Below are 23,139 nucleotides of genomic sequence, written 5' to 3'. Positions count from 1 at the left end.
AACCTCATGGACAAATAATAGTTTTGCACAATATATGGTACTCCACTAGGAGTCAATGTACAGCTCTCAATAATGTAATCATATGTTAATACTTCTTTGCTTTAAAAATCAGTTTGATTGCAATATTCTGCAACATCAATAAATCATAACCAAGATAATCTTGGAATCATGCAGTCATTTTAATGCTACTGCAATTATACTGAAGTGTGTGTGCAGTAATGCTGCCTGTGAAACTGGTTTTGTGACAGATTGTTCTGCCTTCATTTCTACACAAGTCATGTTTCTTGAATTTATTTATGAAAGTAGCTCATTCAGTTTATTTATAGCTTCTTCTTTATGAGAAGATAATAAAATATGCAGGGCATCTGCTAATAAGTCACACCCCTATATATTCTCTCATAATTTGTTGTATATTTTCCTTGCTTGAGTTTATGAACTGATTTTGTTTGTAAGGTATACCAGCATTAAAGCCAGTAAAGGACAAAATTTTAAACATAACATAGTAAATGCCTTGAATAAGTATCCTAAAGTATTTTTTAAGGGCACTAGAATTATCATATTTTTTTCTGTTAAGGTAGTCCTATAGTTTTTTTCCATACTTCATGTTGATCTATCTAAGCAAGTTATACATGATTCAAATCCTTTCAGAGTTAGTGCGAAGAGGAGAGGAGGAAGCCGGGAGAGAAGGCAGTGAGGGAGAAGGCAGGCAACGTGTGGTAGCGGCGAGAGGAAGCTCCGCCCACCCCCCAGCGTCACCAGCGAGCGTCACCAGCAAGCCCGGACTCCCCCTTAAAAGAGGGGGAGCCAACGGCGCCCAGCCGTTCGGCGCACGGCGAAGGCGCACAGCAAAGGCACTCGCCTTAGCGGGAGCCTTTGCGAAGGAGCCTTGAGAAGGAGCCAGGAGTCCAGGCTGCGCAGCAGCAAATTCAATCTTCTTAAATAACCTAAAAAAAAAAAAAAAAATTTATATATATCTACTTCCTTTTCTTTATTCTCATTCTTTTCTTCTCTCTACTTTTCCAGCTAGCTACACGCCGGGCACACCCCAGCGCACCAAGAAACTTAGGCACGAAGAAAGAGAAATGGAGGCAGCAGAATCCCAGCGAAGCTTTCCAGTATACTGCATCGAGTGTCACATGTATGACTACCTCCCCTGCGGGAGGCAGGCTTACATATGCGGTCGATGTCAGGAACTGGATAGCCTAAAGAAGGAGGTCGGGAGACTGCAGATCAAAGTCCAGGAGCTGGAGGGACTCTGTGCCGCAGGGGAACCATGGGAAATCAAGGCAACTGACGATACCACCAGAGAGAGCCACATCAATGAGCAGGTCAGAGAGCTCGAGAGATTCATCGAGGAGGCCTGCAAGATGGTAGAGACACGGGATCACCAGCAGTTCGAAAGGGAACCATCAGATGGAGGACAGGACCCACCACCAGAAGCCGGGGGAGAAGGACCTTGCGGAGGAACCAATCAGGAAGAGGAAGGACTGGAGGGTCAAATCACCGATACAGACCTGAGACCCAAGAGGAAGCGGAGAAAAGGGAAATCTGCAATCGTGGTGGGAGACTCAATCCTGAGAGAGGTGGACAGTCACACAGCAGGAGGCAGACCAGACCGCCTAGTGACATGTCTCCCAGGGGCGAGGACAAAGGACATATCTGACAGAATCGAGAGGATCCTGGAGGGAGCTGAGACGGAGGAGACAGCAGTGATAATCCACGTCGGAACAAATGATGTCAGCAGACGGAACTTCAACAGAACTACACTGACCGAGCAGTTTAAGATCCTGGGGAGGAAACTGAAGCTGAGGACAAGGAAGATAGCCTTTTCAGAGATCCTGCCAGTAACGAGGGCAGATGCAAGGAGACAGATCGAGCTGCAAGCAATAAACGGATGGCTGAGGAGATGGTGCGATGAGGAGGGTTTCCACTTTGTACGGAACTGGACAACCTTCCTGGGGAAAAACAAGCTCTACAGGAGAGACGGACTGCACCTGAGTGCGGCTGGGACGAGGATGCTGGCACGCAACATCCAGACCAGCATAGACATGGCTTTAAACTGATAACAAGGGGAAAGCCGATAGTCGATCTGACCTCGACACATCGGACCACAGTATCAAGCAAGGATACTGAATCAGGAAATGGCAATAGAGGGCTCGAGACTGTGTGGACATTTTCTGGACTAAAACCCAAAGACGCCTTGCAGGGATCAAAGGAACTTAAGGAACTAAAGAGCGACAAAATGAAGAAACAGCCGGAAACAGAGGGCTATCCAAAGTCGAAGAAGCGGACGGAGGACGGGATAGACACACCACAGGAGGAAGGTGAACAGAACGAGGCTCGGGGACTGGCAGACCATGAGGGGATCGACAGGAGCACCAAACCACGAGGAGAACCAAATGAGAAGGTAACCAACCGGGACTTAATTTGCCTATATACAAATGCCAGGAGCCTAAGGACAAAAATGGGAGAGCTAGAAGTTATAACCAGTAAAGAGGACTTGGACATAATAGGAGTCACAGAGACATGGTGGTCCGAGGACAACAAATGGGATGTGGCCCTGCCAGGGTACAAACTCTATAGGAGGGACAGGACACACAAGAAGGGTGGAGGAGTAGCACTGTATATAAAGGACTCCATTCCTTCAACCAGGATGGAAACGACAGTAAGGGCGGACACTTGGAATCAATATGGGTTAAACTGACAGGAAATGGAGCAGACATCAAATTGGGACTGTACTATCGCCCACCAGGACAGCCAGAAACAAACGACCAGGACCTGGAGGACGAATTGAGGCAGGTATGCAAAATTGGAAGTGTGGTGGTTATGGGGGATTTCGACTACCCTGGAATAGACTGGAACACTGGACACTCCAATTGCACGAGAGAAACTAAATTCCTAGAGGCAACGAGGGACTGTTACATGGAACAGCTGGTCACGGAACCAACGCGAGGGGATGCCACTCTGGACCTAATCTTCAATGGGCTAGGGGGACCTGCAAAGGAGGTGGTAGTACTAGCACCATTAGGAAACAGCGATCACAACATGATACAGTACAAACTAAACATAGGAACACAAAAGGTGAAAAGAACCACAACGACAGCACTCAACTACAGAAAAGGAAATTACGAGGCCATGAGGAAAATGGTGGGAAAAAAGCTCAGCAACAGCTCAATGAAGATGGAGACCGTAGAGGAAGCCTGGGCCCTACTCAAGGGCACGGTGCATGAGGCACAAGACCTGTACATCCCAAGATTTAGGAAAGGGTGCAAAAAGAATCGAGCTCAAAACCCGGCGTGGATAAACAATGCAGTAAAAAAGGCGATAAGTGACAAGAAATCATCTTTCAGAAAATGGAAAAAGGACCCAACAAGGGACAACCAGAAGGAGCACAAAAGGCACCAGAAAGAATGTCACCGAGAGGTTAGGAAAGCAAAAAGAGAGTATGAGGAAAGACTGGCGGGGGAAGCAAGAAACTTCAAACCATTCTTCAGGTATGTGAAGGGGAAGCAACCAGCCAGGGAGGAAGTGGGACCATTGGACGACGGAGACAGGAAAGGAGTGGTAACAGAGGAAAAAGAGATAGCTGACAGACTAAACAAGTACTTCTCGTCAGTCTTCACGAGAGAGGACATATCCAATATCCCAGAACCTGAGGAGATCATAAATGGAGACCACAATGAAAAGCTGGTCCAATTAGAGGCGAGCCGAGAGGATGTCCTCTGACAGATAGACAGACTGAAGAGCGACAAATCACCAGGCCCGGACGGCATCCACCCAAGGGTAATAAAGGAACTGAGAAACGAAATAGCAGAAACACTTTGCCAAATATGTAATCTATCCTTGAAAACTGGGGAGATCCCAGAGGACTGGAAAATAGCAAATGTCACGCCCATCTTTAAGAAGGGATCAAGAGGAGATCCGGGAAACTACAGGCCGGTGAGCTTGACCTCGGTCCCGGGAAAGATGATGGAAGCACTGGTCAAGGACACAATCTGCGAGCACATAGAAAAAAATGGACAACTGAAGGCGAGCCAGCACGGCTTCTGCAAGGGTAGGTCGTGCCTCACGAACTTACTGTACTTCTTTGAGGGAATAAACAGCCAGATGGACAAGGGGGAAGCCATAGACATCATCTACCTCGACTTCCAAAAAGCCTTCGATAAGGTACCTCACGAAAGGCTGCTTAAGAAGCTGTGGAATCACGGGGTGCAAGGGGATGTACACAGATGGATCAGACACTGACTGGCGGGCAGAAAACAGAGGGTTGGAGTAAAAGGGCATTACTCAGTCTGGCAATGGGTCACGAGCGGAGTCCCTCAGGGATCGGTGTTGGGACCACTCCTGTTCAATATATTTATCAACGACCTGGAGATGGGGACGAAATGTGAGGTCATTAAATTTGCTGATGACACCAAACTCTGTAGCAGGGTCAAAACCAAGGAGGATTGTGAAGACCTGCAGAGGGACCTGACGAGACTAGAGGAGTGGGCAAAAAAATGGCAAATGAGTTTCAATGTGGACAAATGCAAGGTCATGCATGTAGGGAAAAAGAACCCGATGTTCAGCTATAAAATGGGGGGAATATTGCTAGGGGTGAGCGACCTTGAAAAAGACCTGGGGGTGATGGTGGACGCAACATTGAAGCCATCGGCGCAGTGTGCGACAGCCTCAAAGAAAGAAAACAGAATGCTGGGCATCATCAAAAAGGGTATCACAACCAGGACGAAAGAAGTCATCATGCCACTGTATCGTGCAATGGTGCGCCCGCACCTGGAATACTGTGTCCAGTACTGGTCGCCGTACCTCAAGAAAGACATGGCAGTACTCGAGGGAGTCCAGAGAAGAGCGACAAAACTGATAAGAGGTATGGAAAATTTTTCATACGCTGACAGGTTAAAAATGCTGGGGCTGTTCTCCCTGGAGAAGAGGAGACTTAGAGGGGACATGATAGAAACCTTCAAAATCCTGAAGGGCATAGAGAAAGTGGACAAGGACAGATTCTTCAAACTGTGGGGAACCATAAGCACTAGGGGTCACTCGGAGAAATTGAAAGGGGACAGGTTCAGAACAAATGCTAGGAAGTTCTTTTTACCCAGAGGGTGGTAGACGCATGGAACGCTCTTCCAGAGGTTGTGATAGGCCAGACCACAGTACAGGGGTTCAAGGAAGGTTTGGATAGGATCCTAAAGGATAAAGGGATTGAGGGGTACAGATAGAAGCAGAGGTAGGATATAAAAATGGTCAAATCACTTCACAGGTCAAAGGACCTGGTGGGCCACCGCGGGAGTGGACCACTGGGCGGGATGGACCTCTGGTCTGACCCAGTGGAGGCAACTTCTTATGTTCTTATGTTCTTATCTTAGACAAACCTTCAGCCCAATTAATTTTTAGGACCCTAGGCTTTCCCACTTAATAATTATACTCAATTATGACCATCCTGGTCACCCCTCCTGAAAGCATCCTGTAAAAATTGTAGAAATGTGTAAAAACAAAAGTACCTGCTGATGGTTTTTTGAGGGTTTTTTTGTGGTTTTTGCAACCTATTGTTTTGCTTTGACTGCTGTCCCCCTCAGAAGATGCTGCCTTAATGGTTAGATTGGCCCTGAATCCCCTTTATATACTTGTGTTGCTTCTTTAAGTTAATATTATGAAGAGCTTTGAAACAATTAATAATTATTCCCCACATATTAGCACAGAGATCTATTATGAAGATTAGCCCTCCAATTATCTCCTTTGACCTGCATGGGCTCTCTCTCTTGTTCAGCCCATTGGGGTGGTGGTCCTTACCATCAGAGAAGTAGCTATAGACAGTCCAATGAATGGCAAGGGAGACGTCTATTCAACCAACAAGAAGATCTTTATTCAAAGATGTAGTCCCAACAAGGATCCAAGTTTCGGCGGACACTAATAAAAGCATTAAAAATACAGATGTGGACATATGTACAATCACCGCATAAATAAAAACAAACATGATTAAAATTAAATATAAACATACAAAATTTTAAACATACAAAATAGAAATATGTATATGCCAAAAGACATAATCAAAATGACATGCATATATGTAAAAGATCCATCATAAACATAAGTAAACAAAAGTCAAAGTACATATCCATAAAATAAATAAGTAGGGTAACAGGGGTACACAAGATGGAATCAGAGAACAGAAGCACAATGCATGAAAAATGAGAGAGCCAAAGATAACCAAAGGATTAAGGAAACATATGTAAATTGAACCACATGCTAAGCCAAAGATAACCAGAGGAGTAGCTAAAGCAATTGTCCAGGGTCCCCGTGTTACAGCAAGCCCAAATCCTGCCAAAGCTGAGTCACAGCCTTTTAGCTGATTTTGGGGCCCACTCCAAAATTTCTGCCTTTCTGGTCCCTAGCATGTCTAAAACTGGCCCGTGGGATCTCTTAGAGAGGAAGAGATAATGGTTACTGCAGATGAGCAGACTGGATGGGCCATTTGGACTTTCTCTGCCATGTGTCTGTATATGGTCGTTTGGGAGAGGATGGGCTGGAGAGGGCTTCAATGGCTGGGAGGGTTTAGATAGGATGGAGTAGGTTTTAACTGAGATTTTGGCAGTTGGAACCCAAGCACAGTACCGGGTAGAGCTTTGGATTCTTGCCCAGAAATAGCTAAGAAGAAAAAATTTAAAAAATTGAAATTGAATCAGGTTGGGCAGACTGGATGGACCATTCGGGTCTTTATCTGCCGTCATCTACTATGTTACTATCATGTTTCTGTTTCTATGGCCCTGCTTACCACTGAGCTCCCCAGGTCTGATTTTTTACTCTCTTGGATCTGCTTTCTCCAGGGGAAGCTAGTGCTTCTGTGCCTCACTCTACTCTCTTTACTCTCCCTCTGCTTCTTGTTCTTCCCCCCTCCTCCCTCCCCCCCCCGGGTTTGGGAGTATTGCACCTCAGCTAAAGAGAACCATAAAGCTGTCCTTCCCTCTTCAATATCTCTACCTAGCTAGGGTTACCATATGGCTCCAGAAAAATGACGGATTGAGACATCCAGGTTTTATTTCCATTGCTTTCAATAGAAGTAAAGCCCAGATGTCCCTATTTGTCCTTCTTACTTCCATTGCTTTCAGTAAAAGTAAAACCCAGATATCTCAATCCGTCCTCCTTTTTCTGGAACCATATGGTAACCCTACCTAGGACCATGTTCTCTTTTTTTCTTATTCCTCAACTTTATTCAGGCTGTTCTCTGGATAACTTGACTAGTTTCATCCTGCTTTGTCTGTAGATCCCATCACATATATTTGACATAATCGTTTTTCATTGTTGTCTCACAGTTTGTTTGTTTTGTTCTCTTTCTTTTTTTGTGGTGGATGGGAGAGCAGATGTTTGGATATTTTACAATTTTTCTTAAATGAAAAATTTAAACCTTGAGCTAAACAAGTGAAATTTGCAGAGAATGGACAAGCTACTGCTTTAACTATGAAGCATAAGTAAATTAATTTGAAGTCTGCCTATATCTTAACATACTGCCTTCTCTGCTTGTCAGGCAAGCAGAACCTGTTTCTTATAAATAAGATTAACACTGCCACACCTTCTTCATGCCATATAACAAAAGTCCAGAGACCTGCAGTAAATCATTTTTATTTACTAATAAAAGTGTATACTGTACTTCCAAATGGTCATTATGCTCTCAATGACAAATAGACAATATAATTACTGCAAATGCTTTTTTTTGTTCCCTTGAGTACCTGCAGCTGTCAGAAATGATAACATTACATCACTGGGGAAGATGGTATCTCTTCCAGTGGTGGGAAACACTATCCCCCACCCCCTTTTATGCTGCTTATCTTAAGAATATGCAGTGAATTTCCACAAGCCGTCTCAATAATGGCCCGTGGGCTTCCCTTTTAGGAATTTATCCAAACCTTTTTTAAACCCCGCTAAGTTAACTTATTATACAACATTCTCCAGCAATGAAATCCAGAGTTTAATTACATGTTGAGTAAAGAAATATTTTCACCAGTTTGTTTTAAATCTACTACTTAGTAGCTTCATCATATGCCCCCTAGTCCTAGTATTTTTGGAAACAGTAAACAAGCAATTCATATCTACCCTTACCACTCCACTCATTATTTTATAGACCTCTATCATATCACCCCTGAGCCGTTTTTTCTCCAACCTGAGGAGCCCTAGTCACTTTAGTCTTTCCTCATAGGGAACTCGTCTCATCCATTTTATAATTTTTGTTGCCTTTCTCTGTACCTTTTATAATTTTGCTATATCTTTTTTGAGATATCACGACCAGAATTGCACAAAGTATTCGAGGTGTGGCTGTACCATAAAGCAATACAAGGGCATAATAATATTTTCATCTTTGTTTTCCATTCCTTTTGTGACAATTCCTAACATTCTATTTGCTTTATAGCCGCCGCTAGAGAATGACACGGTGACTGTTACCCAAGGCTAGACATGGGCAACCTGCCGAAATGTCGATCAGAACTCCCAAGTCCCTTTTCTAGGAGGTCTCTCCAAGTACTGTCCCGGACATCCTGTATTTGTGCATGAGGTTTTTGTTACCAACATGCATCACTTTACACTTGTTCATGTTGAACCTCATCTGTCATGTCGCAGCCCATTCCTCGAGCCCGATTATGTCACGTAGATCTTCGCAATCCCCCTGCGTCTTCACTACTGTGAATAACTTTGTATTGTCTGCAAATTTTATCACCTCACTCGTCGTACCTATGTCCAGATCGTTTATGAAGATATTGAAGAGCATGGGTCCAAGCACCGAGCCCTGGGCACCCCGCTGGTGACGCTCTTCCAGTCCATTTACCCCAACTCTCTGTTTCTTATGCTCCAGCCAGTTGCTCAGAATATTGTTTCTTTTTATACTTTAATAAAATAAGTTCAGTATAAAACTATTTGAGACTTATGTGGATGGGATCAGATAGTTTGTGGGGATGGAGCGGAGATGAGGACTGAGCTCACGGGGATAAGACGGTGACCAAGCTCACGGGGACAAGACGGTGACCAAGCTCGCAGGGACGGGACAGGAAAGGGAACAAATATTTTTTCCTGTGTCATTCTCTAGCCACCACCACACATTGAACTGAGGGTTTTAACGAATCAACAATGACACCTAGATCCTTTTCCTGGTCAGTGACTGCTAACATAGAACTATTATCTCTTCCTCTCTCTAAGAGATCCCACGCCTTCTTTAGTTCAGACAGTCTTTGTCTCCTCCACTTCTTCAGGGATAAAAGTCTGTTTTATCCCTCAGTTGTCTAGTGGTCCAACTGATTCTCTTCATGGCTTCTTGCTTTTAATATACCTAAAAAAAGTTTTTAGTTTGTGTTTTCTCTTCCAACGCAATATTCTTTTCTAGGTCTCTCTTTGCCCTCTTATTAGCGCCTTGCATTTGACTTAACATTCCTCGTGCTGTTTACAATTATTTTCAGTCAGATCCTTCTTCTACTTTCTGAAGGATTCTCTTTTATCTCTAATAGCTTTCTTCACCTCACTCGTTAACCATGCTGGCTGACGTTTGGTCTTCCTTCCTCCTTTTTTAATACATAAAATATATGTAGGCTGGGCTTCCAGGATGGTATTTTTGAATAACATCCTTACCTGATGTATATTTTTGGCTTTTGCAGCTGCTCCTCTAAGTTTAGAGAGCTGCATGGGAATGGGGACCCACGGGGATCCCATGGGTTCCCCCCTCGGGTCACGGGGATCCCATTGGGACGCCCCTAGTGGTCTCGAGGATCCTGTGGGGTTCAATGCAACTCGAGCCGCGAGGCTCGTCTTCTTTTCCTACCTGCCCTGCAGCAGCACACATAGCCTAGCCAGAAGTCTTCCCCGATGTCAGCGCTGACGTCGGAGGGAGGGCTTAAGCAAAGCCCTCCCTCCCTCCGACATCAGCGCTGACATCGGGGAAGACTTCCGGTCAGCTATGTGTGCTGCTGCAGGGCAGGTAGGAAAAGAAGACAAGCCTCGCGGCTCCAGCTACCTCCCAGAGCTCCATTTGGATGAGAAAGTTGCTAGCAGATGAGGGCTGGACACGAAGCGTGGGAGGCAAACACAGGACACAGAAAGGGTCGAATGTGGGAGGCAAATGAGGAATAGAAGGAGGTCGAACATGGGAGGCAAACGCGGAACATAAAAGGGGGAAGGGAGTGTGTTTTTGGACACAAGGCATGAACTTGGGAGAGAGGATGGAGGAAGAGAGGGAAAGAGATGCTGAGGTGGGGGAGGGAATGGAAAGGGAGAATTTTGCGTGGGTGTGTCAGTGAGAAGGAAAGAGATGGTTGTGTACATGGAGAATGGAAGAAAGTTGAATTTTTGGTCATAGGGAGGGAGTGAGGTACAGATGAGAGGGAGAAATATTGTGGTGAAAAGGGAACAGTGGGACAGATTGAAATGGATGCAACAGGGAGGAATGTTGGACATAGTGGTGAAGGGAATTGAGGGAAAGATGTGGCATGGTGCTGAAGAGGTGTGATAGAAGGAGAAATGTTGGGCATGGGGCTGGTGGGCAGAGGCGAAAGATGAGAAAGGGATAAATGCTGGATCATGGTAGGAGGAACCAATGGACAGCAACAGAATTTACAGAAGATGGGAAAGCGGAAAAAAGAAACTGGGACCAACTTTATGGAAAAATAAGTCTCCAGACAACAAAGGTAAAAAACAGAATTTATTGACTAAAATATGTTACCTTTGGGAAATGTATATAGCAGATGTCTTTGTATTGTGTTCAAAAGAAAAGAAATGCATTTCTGGTTTTATTTCTACAGTGTTGAAGTACTTGCTGACCCTTGCTGTGATTGGTGGGGATCCCCAAGCACCGCCAGCAGAGGACTTCCTCTAGAGACAGCCAGAACTCCCCTCCACCAAGCACAGCAGTCGCTGGCAACATCCATTAGTCACTGAGGTGCCAGAATCTGTGACTCAGGGACGCTACTGCTGCCTGCTGAGCTTGGCAAAAGGGACCCCTGGCCAACTGCAAAGGAAATCCTCAGCTGACAGTTTGGGGGTTCTCATCAGCTGAGTATTTATATTTTATATTTACATTAGAGGCTTTGGTAGAAACCCATTTACAAAGTATGTATTCTTCCCAATTAATATTTCCAAATTAATAAAGTGTCTTTGCTTATTTGTAAATGGGTCTCTACCAGAGCCTTTAATTCAGTAGCATAATTAAATGAAATAACTATTTCTGAAGTTTCTAGGGATGGGCGGGGACGGAGGGGATTCCTTGCAGGGACGTCTGGGGACGGAGGGGATTCCTTGCGGGGTGGAGGGATTCCTCGTGGGGACGGGTGGGATTTCTGTCCCCGCGCAACTCTCTACTCTAAGTTTCTTTTTTATCATAATCTCTTTTATCATAATCCCCTTTTTAAAGTTAAATTCTGTTGTATTGGATTTCCTGTGTGAACGTATTCTAGGGATTATATCAAATGTGATCATGTTATGATCACTGTTATCAAGCAGGCCAAGCACAATTACCTAATGCACCAATTCATGTGCTCCACTAAGAACTAGATCTAGAATTGCTTCACCTCTTGTCGGTTCCTGAACCTGCTGCTCCATAAAGCAGTCCTTGATTTCATCAAGGAATTTTATCTCCCTAGCATGCCCTGATATTACATTTACCTATTCAATATCCATAATTATTGTGTTACCCAGTTTATTGGCCTCCCTAATTTCTAATAACATTTCAGCATCTGTCTGTTCATCCTGGTCAGGCAGACGGTAGTACACTCCTATCACTATCCTTTTTCCCCTTACACATGGAATTTCTACCCAAAAGGCATCCAAGGTATGTTTCTGCTCCAATAGAATTTTGAGTCCATTCAATTCAAGGCCCTCCTTAACATATAATGCTACGCCTCCATCAATTTGATCCATCCTATCACTACAATATAGTTTAAACCACATTATGACAGTGTCCCATTGGTTATCTTCCTTCTACCAGGTCTCAGAGATGCCTATTATAACTAGCCTTTCATCTAGTGCAATATATTCTAACTCTCTCATCTTGTTTCTTAGGCTTCTGGCATTTGCTTACAGACGCAGAATCTCAAAGGTTCTATAATGTATCTCTACAGCATTCCTGCAGTGAACTAAACTGTATCTTCTTAAATTTTATTGTAAGTCGACTTGAATCTTTTTAGGCATAGCAAGGCTCATAAATCCCAGATTAGATTAGATTAGACATTTCAAACAATGTTTGTCTTATCTATTTACAATTTGCTCAGCAGTTGGCATGGATAATTTGCAATCTTTAAAATCAGCCTGCTCTGTATTTAAAGGAAACCTAGTCAATTGTGGCCTTTGTTGCAATCTCACTATCAGGATACTCTGTCTTCCCTTTTATGATGATATCTTTTAAAGATACTTTGTCCCAAACCATGCTCTTTTGAGCGACTGTCAGCCTTTAGCTTAAAAACCTCTTGACATTCTGCTGTCCATATAAATGGCATGATTCCCCTTCCCTTCCCTTATCAGGATGTGCAAGGACTTGGCAATCTGCATGTACCTAGACATGAAGCGACGATAACAGCTCATGAAGCCAATGAATTGCCTCACATCTTGGATGCTCCTGGGGACTGGCCAGTTTTTTAGCACCTTAGTTTTGTCACCATCAACTGCCACCTCATGTTCAGACACAATGTGCCCCAAGAATTGGACTTCCCTGCCTAGTAACAGTCACTTTAAGTGTTTCAGGTTTAATCCATGTTCTGTAGGCGGTTAAAGACGTTTTCCAGATGATAAAGGTGGTCTTCAAAAGATGAAGAGAACACCAGGATGTCATCTAGATACAACAGCAAGATGAGAGTGTGGCATAGTGGTTAAAGCTACAGCCTCAGCACCCTGAGGTTATAGGTAGAGAATGACACGGGGACCATTTACCACAGTAAACTGTGGTTACCGCAGTAAATCCGCAGGAATGGAGACATTTGCAACTGGTTTACTGCAGGAATGGGGACAAGACCTTTAACCGCCCCGCGGGAATGAGGACAAGACCTTTTACCGCCCAGTAGTAAAAAAAAATTGTACTCGTGTCAGACTCAGCATCTCCTTCCTAGCTCCTCTTGTGCCTATTTTACCTTCAGGAGCCAGCCATGCCACAATGAAGACAGAAGGAGCCCAAAACCAAAGCCTGAGACCAATGTGATTTGAAGAATAAAATTGCCAGACAAAAAAAAGGTAGAAAAAAATACATGTATTTTATATTTTGTGATTACAATATTTCAGATTTGAAATATGTATCCTGCTAGAGCTTGTATTAGACATAACTGGGGACCACATCGCCCAGTCTGTGCTTTTTTAGCTTCCAGCTGGCTTAGGGCTCTCTCTCTGACCAAGGGGCAGTTGCCCTAGTTGCACTCCCCTAACACTATTCCTGCCATGTGTGACTGAAGTATTCTGTTAGCTTGATTTTTCTATGTAGCATTCTGTAGTAATTTGGTTTGTTCAGTTTTCACTATAGTGGAGGGGATATTTGTGAAACGCAGGGGAGACAGGGGTATTGTTGATCCTTGCTCTGTATTATTTGTGTTTATAAAATGACAATTGTAAAGAATATTGTCTCTTTTTATATTTTCATAAAATAGGTTCAGTATAAAATCATAACTATTCGAGGCTTGTGCAGATGGGATTTGACAGCTTGCAGGGCGGGGATGGGGACCAAGCTTGCGGGGCGGGGACGAGAACTGAGCTCATGGAGATGGGGCAGGGATGGGGATGAGCTCACGGGGATGGGGCAGGAACAATGATAAATTTTTTCACTGTGTCATTCTCTAGTTATAGGTTCAAACCCCTTGCTGCTCCTTGTGACCCTGGGCAAAGCACTTAATCCTCCACTGCCCCAGGTACATTAGATAGACTGTGAGCCCTCAGCGACAGATAGGGAAAACACTTGTACATGTATGTAAAACACTTTGAGTGTACTTGTATAACTACAAAAAGACAGTATACAAGTCCCAGCCCCTATCCCCTGTGTTGAACACATGGAGGGGCATAATCAAAACAAGCATCTAAGTCCGTTTTTGGCCTAGGGTGCTAGTCGCTCAAAGTTGGCAACGTCCATTCTCGAAAAATTCATTCAAATTTTTTTTTAAAAAAAATCATCTACTTGTGATATTAAATGGTTTATTGTGTTTTCTCAATCCATATTATATTACGTATTATACATAACCATGTGATCATGTTGATGAGTTTTCTTTTTGTTGCCTTATAGGTTTGTTACCTCCCTGTCCTTTTTAAGTTGTCATCTCTACTTTACTTGCTTTAGTTTTATTTTAATTTGCATTTGATGCTTACTAGATTAAGACAGAATTGCGAATTCATTGAGTATATCACTATGTTGTTATTAAGATGGTTACCATGTTTGGCATTGCATTGCTATGTGTCCTGTGTTTATGATTTTTGTTCTTATAAACTTCAATAAAGATTACTTGAACTAAAAAAAAAAAAATTGTCTACTTCTACGTCCAGCAGTTTGATTATCCAGACCACTAGTACATCTGTCTTTATACTACATTCTCGTCCAAGTCAGAAACGCCTAAAACAAGACCTCTTGTTCAAAAAGTTCCGAGAGGGGACTGTAGCTGATAGGACCCAAAACATGAACTATGGCTTTTTTTTCCTCCCGCTCCTAAGAATCTCTCACCAGCGCAGAGTTTTTTCTGAGTTTGTTTTTAGTTTCTAATCCACAAGCCTCTATATTAGGACCTCTAGGGACCCCTAAAGACGCCTGTATCGTCGAAACACAGACCGTGTTGAGTCCATATTTCCCAATGTTTTGAGCTTTAGATATTTTTATGTGAATTATTAAACTGTATTTTTAATAAAGCCTTTATCTGGAACATCAGCTTCGCCACAGAGTTCTTTGTCTATGGCTTGTGACTGCCATGCCATGTTTTTCAACAGTTTTCCTTAGACAGTCAACAGGGTTTAACCCCAGCTAGACCTCAGAGCAAACTCACAGGTGTTCAGTAACAAAAGGAAGATTGGCTTACCTCAGCCAAGTCAAGTATCTAAGGGTTGTAGTAAAGACGCATACGGGAATCACCTCTTCCTCTTTCTTTCTTCTTGTCTTCTCTGACCTAGCTCTGGCCCTGCCCTTTAATTCTTCCTGATTCCTGTCTTCATAAGAACATAAGAATTGCTGTTGCTGGGTCAGACCAGTGGTCCATCGCACCCAGCAGTCTGCTCACGCGGCGGCCCCCAGGTCAAAGACCTGTGCCCTAACTGAGACCAGCCCTACCTGCATTTGTTCCGGTTCAGCAGGAACTTGTCCAACCTTGTCTTGAATCCCTGGAGCGTGTTTTCCCTTATAACAGATTCCGGAAGAGCATTCCAGTTCTCCACCACTCTCTGGGTGAAGAAGAACTTCCTTACGTTCGTACGGAATCTATCCCCTTTTAACTTAAGAGAGTGCCCTCTATACCTTGGAGAGGGTGAACAACTTGTCTTTAAGTCTATTCCCTTCATTATCTTGAATGTTTCGATCATGTCTCCTCTCAGTCTCCTCTTTTCAAGGGAGAACAGGCCCAGCTTCTCTAATCTCTCACTGTACGGCAACTCCTCCAACCCCTTAACCATTTTAGTCGCTCTTCTCTGGACCCTTTCGAGTAGTACCGTGTCCTTCTTCATGTATGGTGACCAGTGCTGGACGCAGTATTCCAGGTGAGGGCGTACCATAGCCTGGTACAGCGGGCTCCTCCTTCCTGTGTCACTTCCCCTTAAGGAGTAGTAGAGTCTTGTAGACTCCCTCACAATGAGACACAGAGAAGGGAGATGTTGAATATGGGAGAAAATATATACACAGAGATGGAAGATGGATGATGAGCATGGAGAAAGAAATGTCAAATGGTCAGGAGACCCTCGCGAAAATTAAAAGAAGACAGAAGAAACCAGAGCCTGAGACCAACATGATTTGAAGAATAAAATGATGAGACGACAATAGGTAGAAAAATAATTTTATTTTCTATTTTATGATTAGAATATGTCAGATTTGAAATGTGTATACTACCAGAGCTGCACATGGCGCAAGTACACTCCAAGGCGCATATTTTGTGCAATCCTGGCTTGAATTTGGGGTAGAAGAGCCCAAGGACTCCATTACAACAGGTTTTGAGGCAAATATGGAAGTTTTGGAAATGCAGGGAACTTTTGAAAAAAAGATTGCTAAAAATCCAAGATGGTTGCTGTCATGATTATCACGCTTAAAAATGCTAAACTAAATTCCCAAAATTAAAAATCAGCAATTTTGAGATTTTTGAGGAGGGGGAACACAGGAGTACATGCAGGGATCCTCACAAATCTGAATTTCGAACACCTCCCCACCCCCGATTCATCTCAGAGGCTCTAAAAGTCTTACTCACTGTGTGACCAGTGCTGCAATGTGCTGTAGCCTGCCTCAGCTCTCTTAAAGTAACTGGAATGGAGAAGAATCACTGCTTCATGTTGGATATACCTCTTCCACGATGATCTTCAGGCTGCCAGTTAGACACCGCATCTGACCGCTCCCTCACCCTCATGGACTGATGAATGTACTAGCAGAAGCGGGGGGGGGAGGAGAAAAATACAGCCAGACCCTGCAAGATACTGCTGAGCCTCCTGACAACCTGCGCTCAAACCCCTGCAAAGCAGTAGGTAAGGAGAGTAAGCGGGGACAGCCCCGGGCTCCAAAAACACTAAAGCAGGCTGGCTAACAGGTACCACCAGGGTTCGCCCTGTCAGCTGCAGACTGCAGTCTGCTTCTTCTCTATGCAGGCAGAGCTATGCCAAGCATGAAAGCTCCAAGCACTGAAGATACCAAAAACATTAAAAAACACAGAATAAAATAAGAAAAGGAAGAGCAGAACAAAAACACTCCTTCTGGCTCATGTTCAGAAGGGAAAAACTGCAGGTGGCAGTAGAGCTCCCAGTGAAGTAGGAGGGACACAGAAATCCGGAGTGGATTCCTTCTGCATATGGCTCATGGCCATGGGGAGATAACCTATTTGTCTAGACAGGGGTGTCAAAGTCCCTCCTCGAGGGCCGGAATCCAGTCGGGTTTTCTGGATTTCCCCAATGAATATGCATTGAAAGCAGTGCATGCAAATAGATCTCATGCAGATTCATTGGGGAAATCCTGAAAACCCGACTGGATTCTGGCCCTCGAGGACCGACTTTGACACCTGTGGTCTAGAATGACACACCTATTGCACTGTAAATCAGATTTGAAATGTGTATCCTGCCAGAGCTAGTGTTAGACATATCTCGGATCCACAAAGCCCACTACCAGGCTGCACCTTCTTCAGCTTCCAACAGGCTTAGGGCTTTCTCTGACCAGAGGGCAGTTGCTCTATTTGCACTCCCCTAAAATTATTCCTGTCATGTGCAATCTTTGTTTTGCACAAATAAGGAGGAAATGGATCATTCTATTTCTTTGATATTTACTACATGCAAGGCTTGTGGGATTTTGGCTTATTACATGTTTATCATTTTTGGTCAGCTGTTATAGATTTGGCATTTGTTGTGTGTGCAACTGAGGTATTCTGTTAGCATGATTTTTCTATGTAGAATTGTGTAATAATTTGGCTTGTTCAGTTTTCTTGATAGCGGAGGGGATATTTGTGAAAGGGGAGGGGAGACAAGAGTTTTGTTGATCCTTGTTATGTATTATTTGTGATTTATAAAATGACAGTTGTACAGAATATTGTTTCTTTTTGTACTTTAATGATCAGTATAAAATCATAACTATTCAAGGCTTCTGCAGATGGGAGGGGAACAGGGCTTGCGGGGACAAGGCTCGTGGGGACAGGGACAAACTTTGTTTCTATGTCATTCTCTACCACAGTTCCTCTCCCTGCCCTCTTCTTTCTTCCACATATTCCCCACCCACTTATCTTTGTATCACAGTCCATGTCCTCCCCCCCCCCACCCCACACACAGTTTGCATCCACTTCAGATGTTCTCCCTTTTACATTTTATCTCTTCCCTTCACAACCCACATCTTCCAGCTGTTAGTGTCTGTGATACTTAGGGCTGCCAGATACTTTTCTAAAATCCCACCCATTTACTTTGAAAAAGCAGCCTCAAAACAGCCCAATATATTTCTTCATATTCCCAAGAGTAAATAAGTCTACAATGACTCACTACAGGTAGGTATCCATGAAGATCCTGCAATCATTTTGGGGTCCTAAAACAGCGTCCCACAAACTTTCTTGAGTTGCAACACACTAAAGGTAGTGGCCGCAGTTCAAGACACCCAGAGGTGTACAGGCGTTGCCATGATGACATCATGCACATGCATGATATCATCATGGATTACGTCTGCGCATGTGCAAAGGCACTTCAGATGGGCCCTGAGATGCTAGTGAGGGGGTGCCAGCAGGGAAGATGGCTGAAGAGAAGGGGAGGTGCTAGCGCTAGTTGATTGTCTACAGGGCATGCCTCTCGCCACGAGAGACATGTCCTGTAGGCAGTCAGCAGGTGCTGACATCTCTCTTCCTCCCCAGTGTGCCGTGGCACATCTGAAATCTCAGGAGGCATACAGTTTGCGTTACACTGTCCTAAAAGGTTCAGATCTTTGATAGAGCTTTCGATGTGCACAGAAAGTACCACTGCTTCAACCCTGCAGGTTCTGGCAAGTAAAGGACCCCTTGTAAAATAGCTGTTTCCTCCTACAGAGGACTTACTGACATTATAGATTTAAAATCAGAAGCCAGCCCAAAAATATACAACCCACAACCACTCAAAATTTCCCACAACCAACTTTCAAAAACACCCAATTGGGTGAGAAAACCATAGACCTAGCAACATTGGTGCTATTCTTTGCTTCCTCATTCCTTTCCCAGAGCCTCTCTCACCCCCCCCCCCCCCAATGGCAGGAAGCTTCTATGACCTACCTGCAGCTTTTCTCTGTTCCATGCTATTAGCCCATTGTTCTGACATTCCTTAGCCAGCCAATAAGCTGCAGTGTAGGCAGGATTAATAGCTTAGGAAACATCAACCTTCAGTCCTGCTTTCCCCTGCAGCCTATTGGCTGGCTAAGGAATGTCTGTCCAATTGTATCTCCTAAGCTACTGGTCCTACTTCCTAAGCAACTTATTGGCTAGATAACAAATATCTGACCAATGGGGGAGGCAGGAATAGTAGCTACAGATACTCCCTTTCATCCTGCTTTTCCTTGCAACTCTACATTGGGAAGATTTTAATTCTGATGTCTATGCAGTGCTGGAAAGAATATTGGGGGTGCTCTAGCACCAACAGAACTGGCACCTATGGTTCTGAGTGTCTTTTTTGCAATGTGTTATGTTGGCAATGTGTCTGGCAACAAAAGAATATGTTATTGTTCCTGAGATGACACCACAGCTTGAATGTTTTTGTATGATGAATTAAAAGAGGAAATATCCTAGCTCTGAGCTGCCCAGACCTGTTCTGGGAACACTCAGGTTTTAAAGTTTTCAAGATATCAACAATGAATATTCATGAGATGGATGTACATGCCCTGCTTCCCCTGCATGTAGATTTCTCTCACTCATGTATATTTGTTGCAGATATCCTGAAAACCCGATTGGGGTTCAAATGCTCAAAACTCACAATGCCTTTAATGAGCAATGCAAAACCAGTTTAACCTGTTTAGCGTTGAAGTATTTCAGCTGATGCCCAAAATGGCTAATTGCAGTCTTTTGCCATGGTTTGTAGCAGCCTCTGATAATTATATGTAGTCTCAGTTAACCAGGACCCTTATACAATCAGCAAAAAAAATCACCGGTGTAAAAAAAATATAATAATAATAATAACGGCTTATATACCGCAATACCGTGAAGTTCTATGCGGTTTACAGAAGATTAAGCAAAGGTAACAAATTGATTGACTTTAAGAGGGGAGGAAGAAAGAGAATTAATAGGACAGGAAATTCATTGTTGAGGAGAGAGTGATCAATAGGATAAGTTAATCACTATAGAGGGGAGAGAAAAGAGAGGATCAGTTGTCTAGATGCTTTATGAACAAGTGTGTTTTTAGACATTTCCTAAATTCCTCATAAGTAGTAGGCGAAAGCAATTGTTCTAGGTCTTTACCCCATGTCCCCCGAAGCACCAGTGGCAGCATCTAAGCTGCAAATTCTCCCTTCCTCAAGCCCCAAGTAGCTACAAACCCCCATCCCTTCCACCCTGAAGCACCAGCTTAGCAGCGGTTCTGAACTCCCTCCTTCCCTCTCTCTCTTCCGTACTTGAAGAGTCAGCAGGAGGCACAGACTGCTCGCGGCCAGCCCTGGCAGGGCTTTTTCTCAGATGAGTCACTTCTGACACATCAGAGGAAAGGCCCTGCCAGGGCTGGCTGCCTCCTGCTGCACTTCAGGTACAGAAGAGAGAGAGGGAGGGAACAAGGGGGTTCGCGGCTCAGGACTACCACCTGCTTTTGCCACTTCGGGGCTTGAAGAAGGACATTTTATGGCTCAGGACCGCTGGTGCTTCGGGCCGGGAGGGGAATTGAGAGTGTGTTAGACAAGGTTTCCAACACACTCTCAAGTATCCCTGTGGGTGCCATATAACTGAGATTCTACTGTAAATAGATTACAATGCGCTCATCAGTATTAAAGTGAGCACTCTGATTGATGTTCAGATGAGTCACAAAATTAAGCTCCAGTTTTTAATGATCGGAAATCTCTGACAGATCTGAAAATGCCAGTAGTGTATGTATATATATATATATATATATATATATATATATATATATATATATATATATATACATACATAAAGCGTCCGAACAGCACCTATTTTTGCATAAATTTTATTTTTAATGGGCATGGAAATTGTGCATGTGCACAATATCTGTCCCCTTTAAAAATAATAATAAAAAAACCAGTTGTGCCACCCCTGATGATCCCCACCGAAATTGTTAAAAAAAAAAAACCCCAAACAAAAAACTGGAAGAGAAAACATGCTTCCACTTCCTAGTTTTCTTATGCAGTTCACCTGAAGGAGGCAGCACTGGTGAGGCAGATGCCATGGCTTCAACGTCAGAGTGTGCAGTCATTTTTAACACTGTAGAGTGCTACATGAATAAGTGAGAGACACAAACAAAAAAGAAATTCCATTGGGTCCAGGGAGAGGCAGAATCAAAATAAACGCAGGGAGAGTCCAAAATAAATTCATATAGAGAAATCCATGAACGGCTTCTTCACTCTGTGGAGAATTAAAAAAAACTGAGGATCCTAAAGGCCAACACATATGAACGCATCAATACAAGCGCAATGTGGCACTGGACAGTCCCAGAACTGTTAAAATGAAAGCTCTCTTTTTGACCATCCATGGATGACATCACCCACACGTGAGAATATACTGCCTGCTTGTCCTAGGATGAAAAAAGGTAGGATTACCTGATGTCCAGGAAAACCTGGACAGATTTCCAAAACCCTACAGGTTGTCTGGTTTTTGTAAGGCTCCCCAAGCGCAGGGCCTCCGACTATGTGCAGATGCGACATCATCGCGCCACCTCTGCACATGCTCAGACTGACTCCCTTCAGACATGGCTCAGAGCTGGGGAAGAAGGGATAAGGATCATGGGGGTGGAACGGGGCATGACTAGGGGCGAATGGGTGGAGTCACGTGTTTGTTTTTTAAGGAAATCTGGTAACCCTAAAAAATGGTTCCAGGTCGGTGACCTGACACAAGACCAACTGCGAAAGAGTTAACGAGGCTCTTTATACACTATCAAGAGTAGGTATTTCTCCATTGCTTTTGGCGACCATCAATGTTATGTTTTCATTTTACCTACTGAATAAAAATACTTAACCCCCCACTTCCCCAACCAGCCAGTCGCACACTCCATCTCCCCTCCGCAACCCCTTCACCGAGCGGAGACGATTTGTTGTTTTTCGTTGGCCCTAGGTACTGACGTCACGCGTTCTCGGCAGGCAGCTGCCCAGGTGCTCGGCGCCGCGCGCGGGCGCGCACCCCAACAGACAACAAATCGAGCCGGATACGCCCCACCCCGCGAGACGCTGTCAGTCGCGCACGCGGGCTTCCTCGCCACCCGAGTTGAACACGGTATCCACGGGAGAAGAGGCTGCCTTCCTCGTTGCTACTGTTCTTTTGCCGCAAAGATGGAGGCGGTTGCGGACGGCAGATCTGCGTTCTGTTCCTAGTGATAGAACACCGGGGCAGAGGAAGGGGTAGAAGGGGAAAGAGAAACGCCCCGGGCCCTGTATGGTGTTTCTGCTAGAGAAAGAGTGTTGAGCTGCCTTTCCTCCCTTGAAGGAGTGGTAGCCTGGCAAGCACCAGTACCCACCTGTCTAAATAACTGCACTTTGAACTCCTCCCCCCCCCCCCTTATGAATCCCGCTTCTTGGAGTGGTTTCTCTATCTGGTGAGCCCACAGGACTTTAAATAAATAAATATTTAGGGAGAGAACCAGAAGGGTCCACGATGTGGCTGAAGTTGTTTTTCTTGCTTCTATATTTTCTGCTCCTGTTTGTCCTGGCCAGATTTTTCGAGGCCATTGTCTGGTATGAGACTGGCATGTTTGCCAGCCAGTTGGTGGACCCGGTGACCCTTAGCTTCAAGAAGCTGAAAACCATATTGGAGTGCCGGGGGCTGGGCTACTCAGGCCTGCCCGAGAAGAAGGATGTCAGGGAGCTGGTGGAGAAGTCAGGTAATTCAGCACCTAAGTGCTCTGTCAAGACTTGCAACACTCATATATTGCTCCTTAAAAGGGCTACAAGCTTATGGGGCCCGATATTCATTAAAAGCTCCAAATTTGTGCCTTATTTTCAACCAGGTTTACTAGACCATCATAAGTTAGGAGTTTAAAAGTTAGGTTTATAAATTTAGGCCTGACCTAGTAACAAATTCTAGTGCTAAATCTTCCCATTGTCTAGATTTAGGAGTGTAGTAAAATTTAAATACAAATCTAGGCACTTAGGCCTAGTAAGTTTTCAAGGAGGCTAATCTAGGAGTATAACTCAAAAGTTAGGAGTACCGTATAACATTCTTTGAATATTGGGCCCCTAATCTTATAGAAGTCAAACTACAGCTTTTTTTCAAACTAACTTTTGGGTCGACAAAGACCTTGAGGGCTGAACAACATTAATCACACATACAGTTTCCCCAAAAATAAGACCTATCTCGAAAAAAAGCCCTAGCATGATTTTTAAAG

General features: G+C 44.1%; 1 protein-coding gene and 1 long non-coding RNA gene across 7 annotated transcripts in view; one reads left to right on the top strand and one right to left on the bottom strand.

Moving 5' to 3' along the window:
• Positions 1 to 449: 449 nt before the first annotated feature.
• Positions 450 to 21,498, bottom strand: LOC117363801. The gene is made up of 4 exons (XR_004540127.1): positions 21,362 to 21,498; positions 20,958 to 21,167; positions 5,791 to 5,907; positions 450 to 944 (listed from the first exon to the last, which is right to left on the bottom strand). It is a non-coding gene; the product is annotated as an uncharacterized LOC117363801 (long non-coding RNA).
• Positions 21,161 to 23,139, top strand: part of LOC117363763 (charged multivesicular body protein 3) — a 128,556-nt gene continuing 126,577 nt past the window's right edge. The window contains exons 1-2 of one of the 6 annotated variants that reach the window (XM_033952070.1): positions 21,161 to 21,351; positions 22,469 to 22,635. In XM_033952070.1, coding sequence (XP_033807961.1) covers positions 22,503 to 22,635 — 133 coding nt within the window. In that variant the 5' untranslated portion in view covers positions 21,161 to 21,351; positions 22,469 to 22,502. Of the gene's footprint in view, positions 21,352 to 21,585; positions 21,702 to 21,916; positions 22,636 to 23,139 lie in introns of those variants that run through there. The other 5 variants (XM_033952060.1, XM_033952078.1, XM_033952041.1 and 2 more) reach the window with 5 other exon arrangements.

This window comes from Geotrypetes seraphini, chromosome 1, assembly GCF_902459505.1.
Source record: "Geotrypetes seraphini chromosome 1, aGeoSer1.1, whole genome shotgun sequence".
Classification (NCBI taxonomy): Eukaryota; Metazoa; Chordata; class Amphibia; order Gymnophiona; family Dermophiidae; genus Geotrypetes; species Geotrypetes seraphini.
Note: the sequence above shows the minus strand (reverse complement) of the source record. Positions and strands in the feature narration are given on the sequence as shown.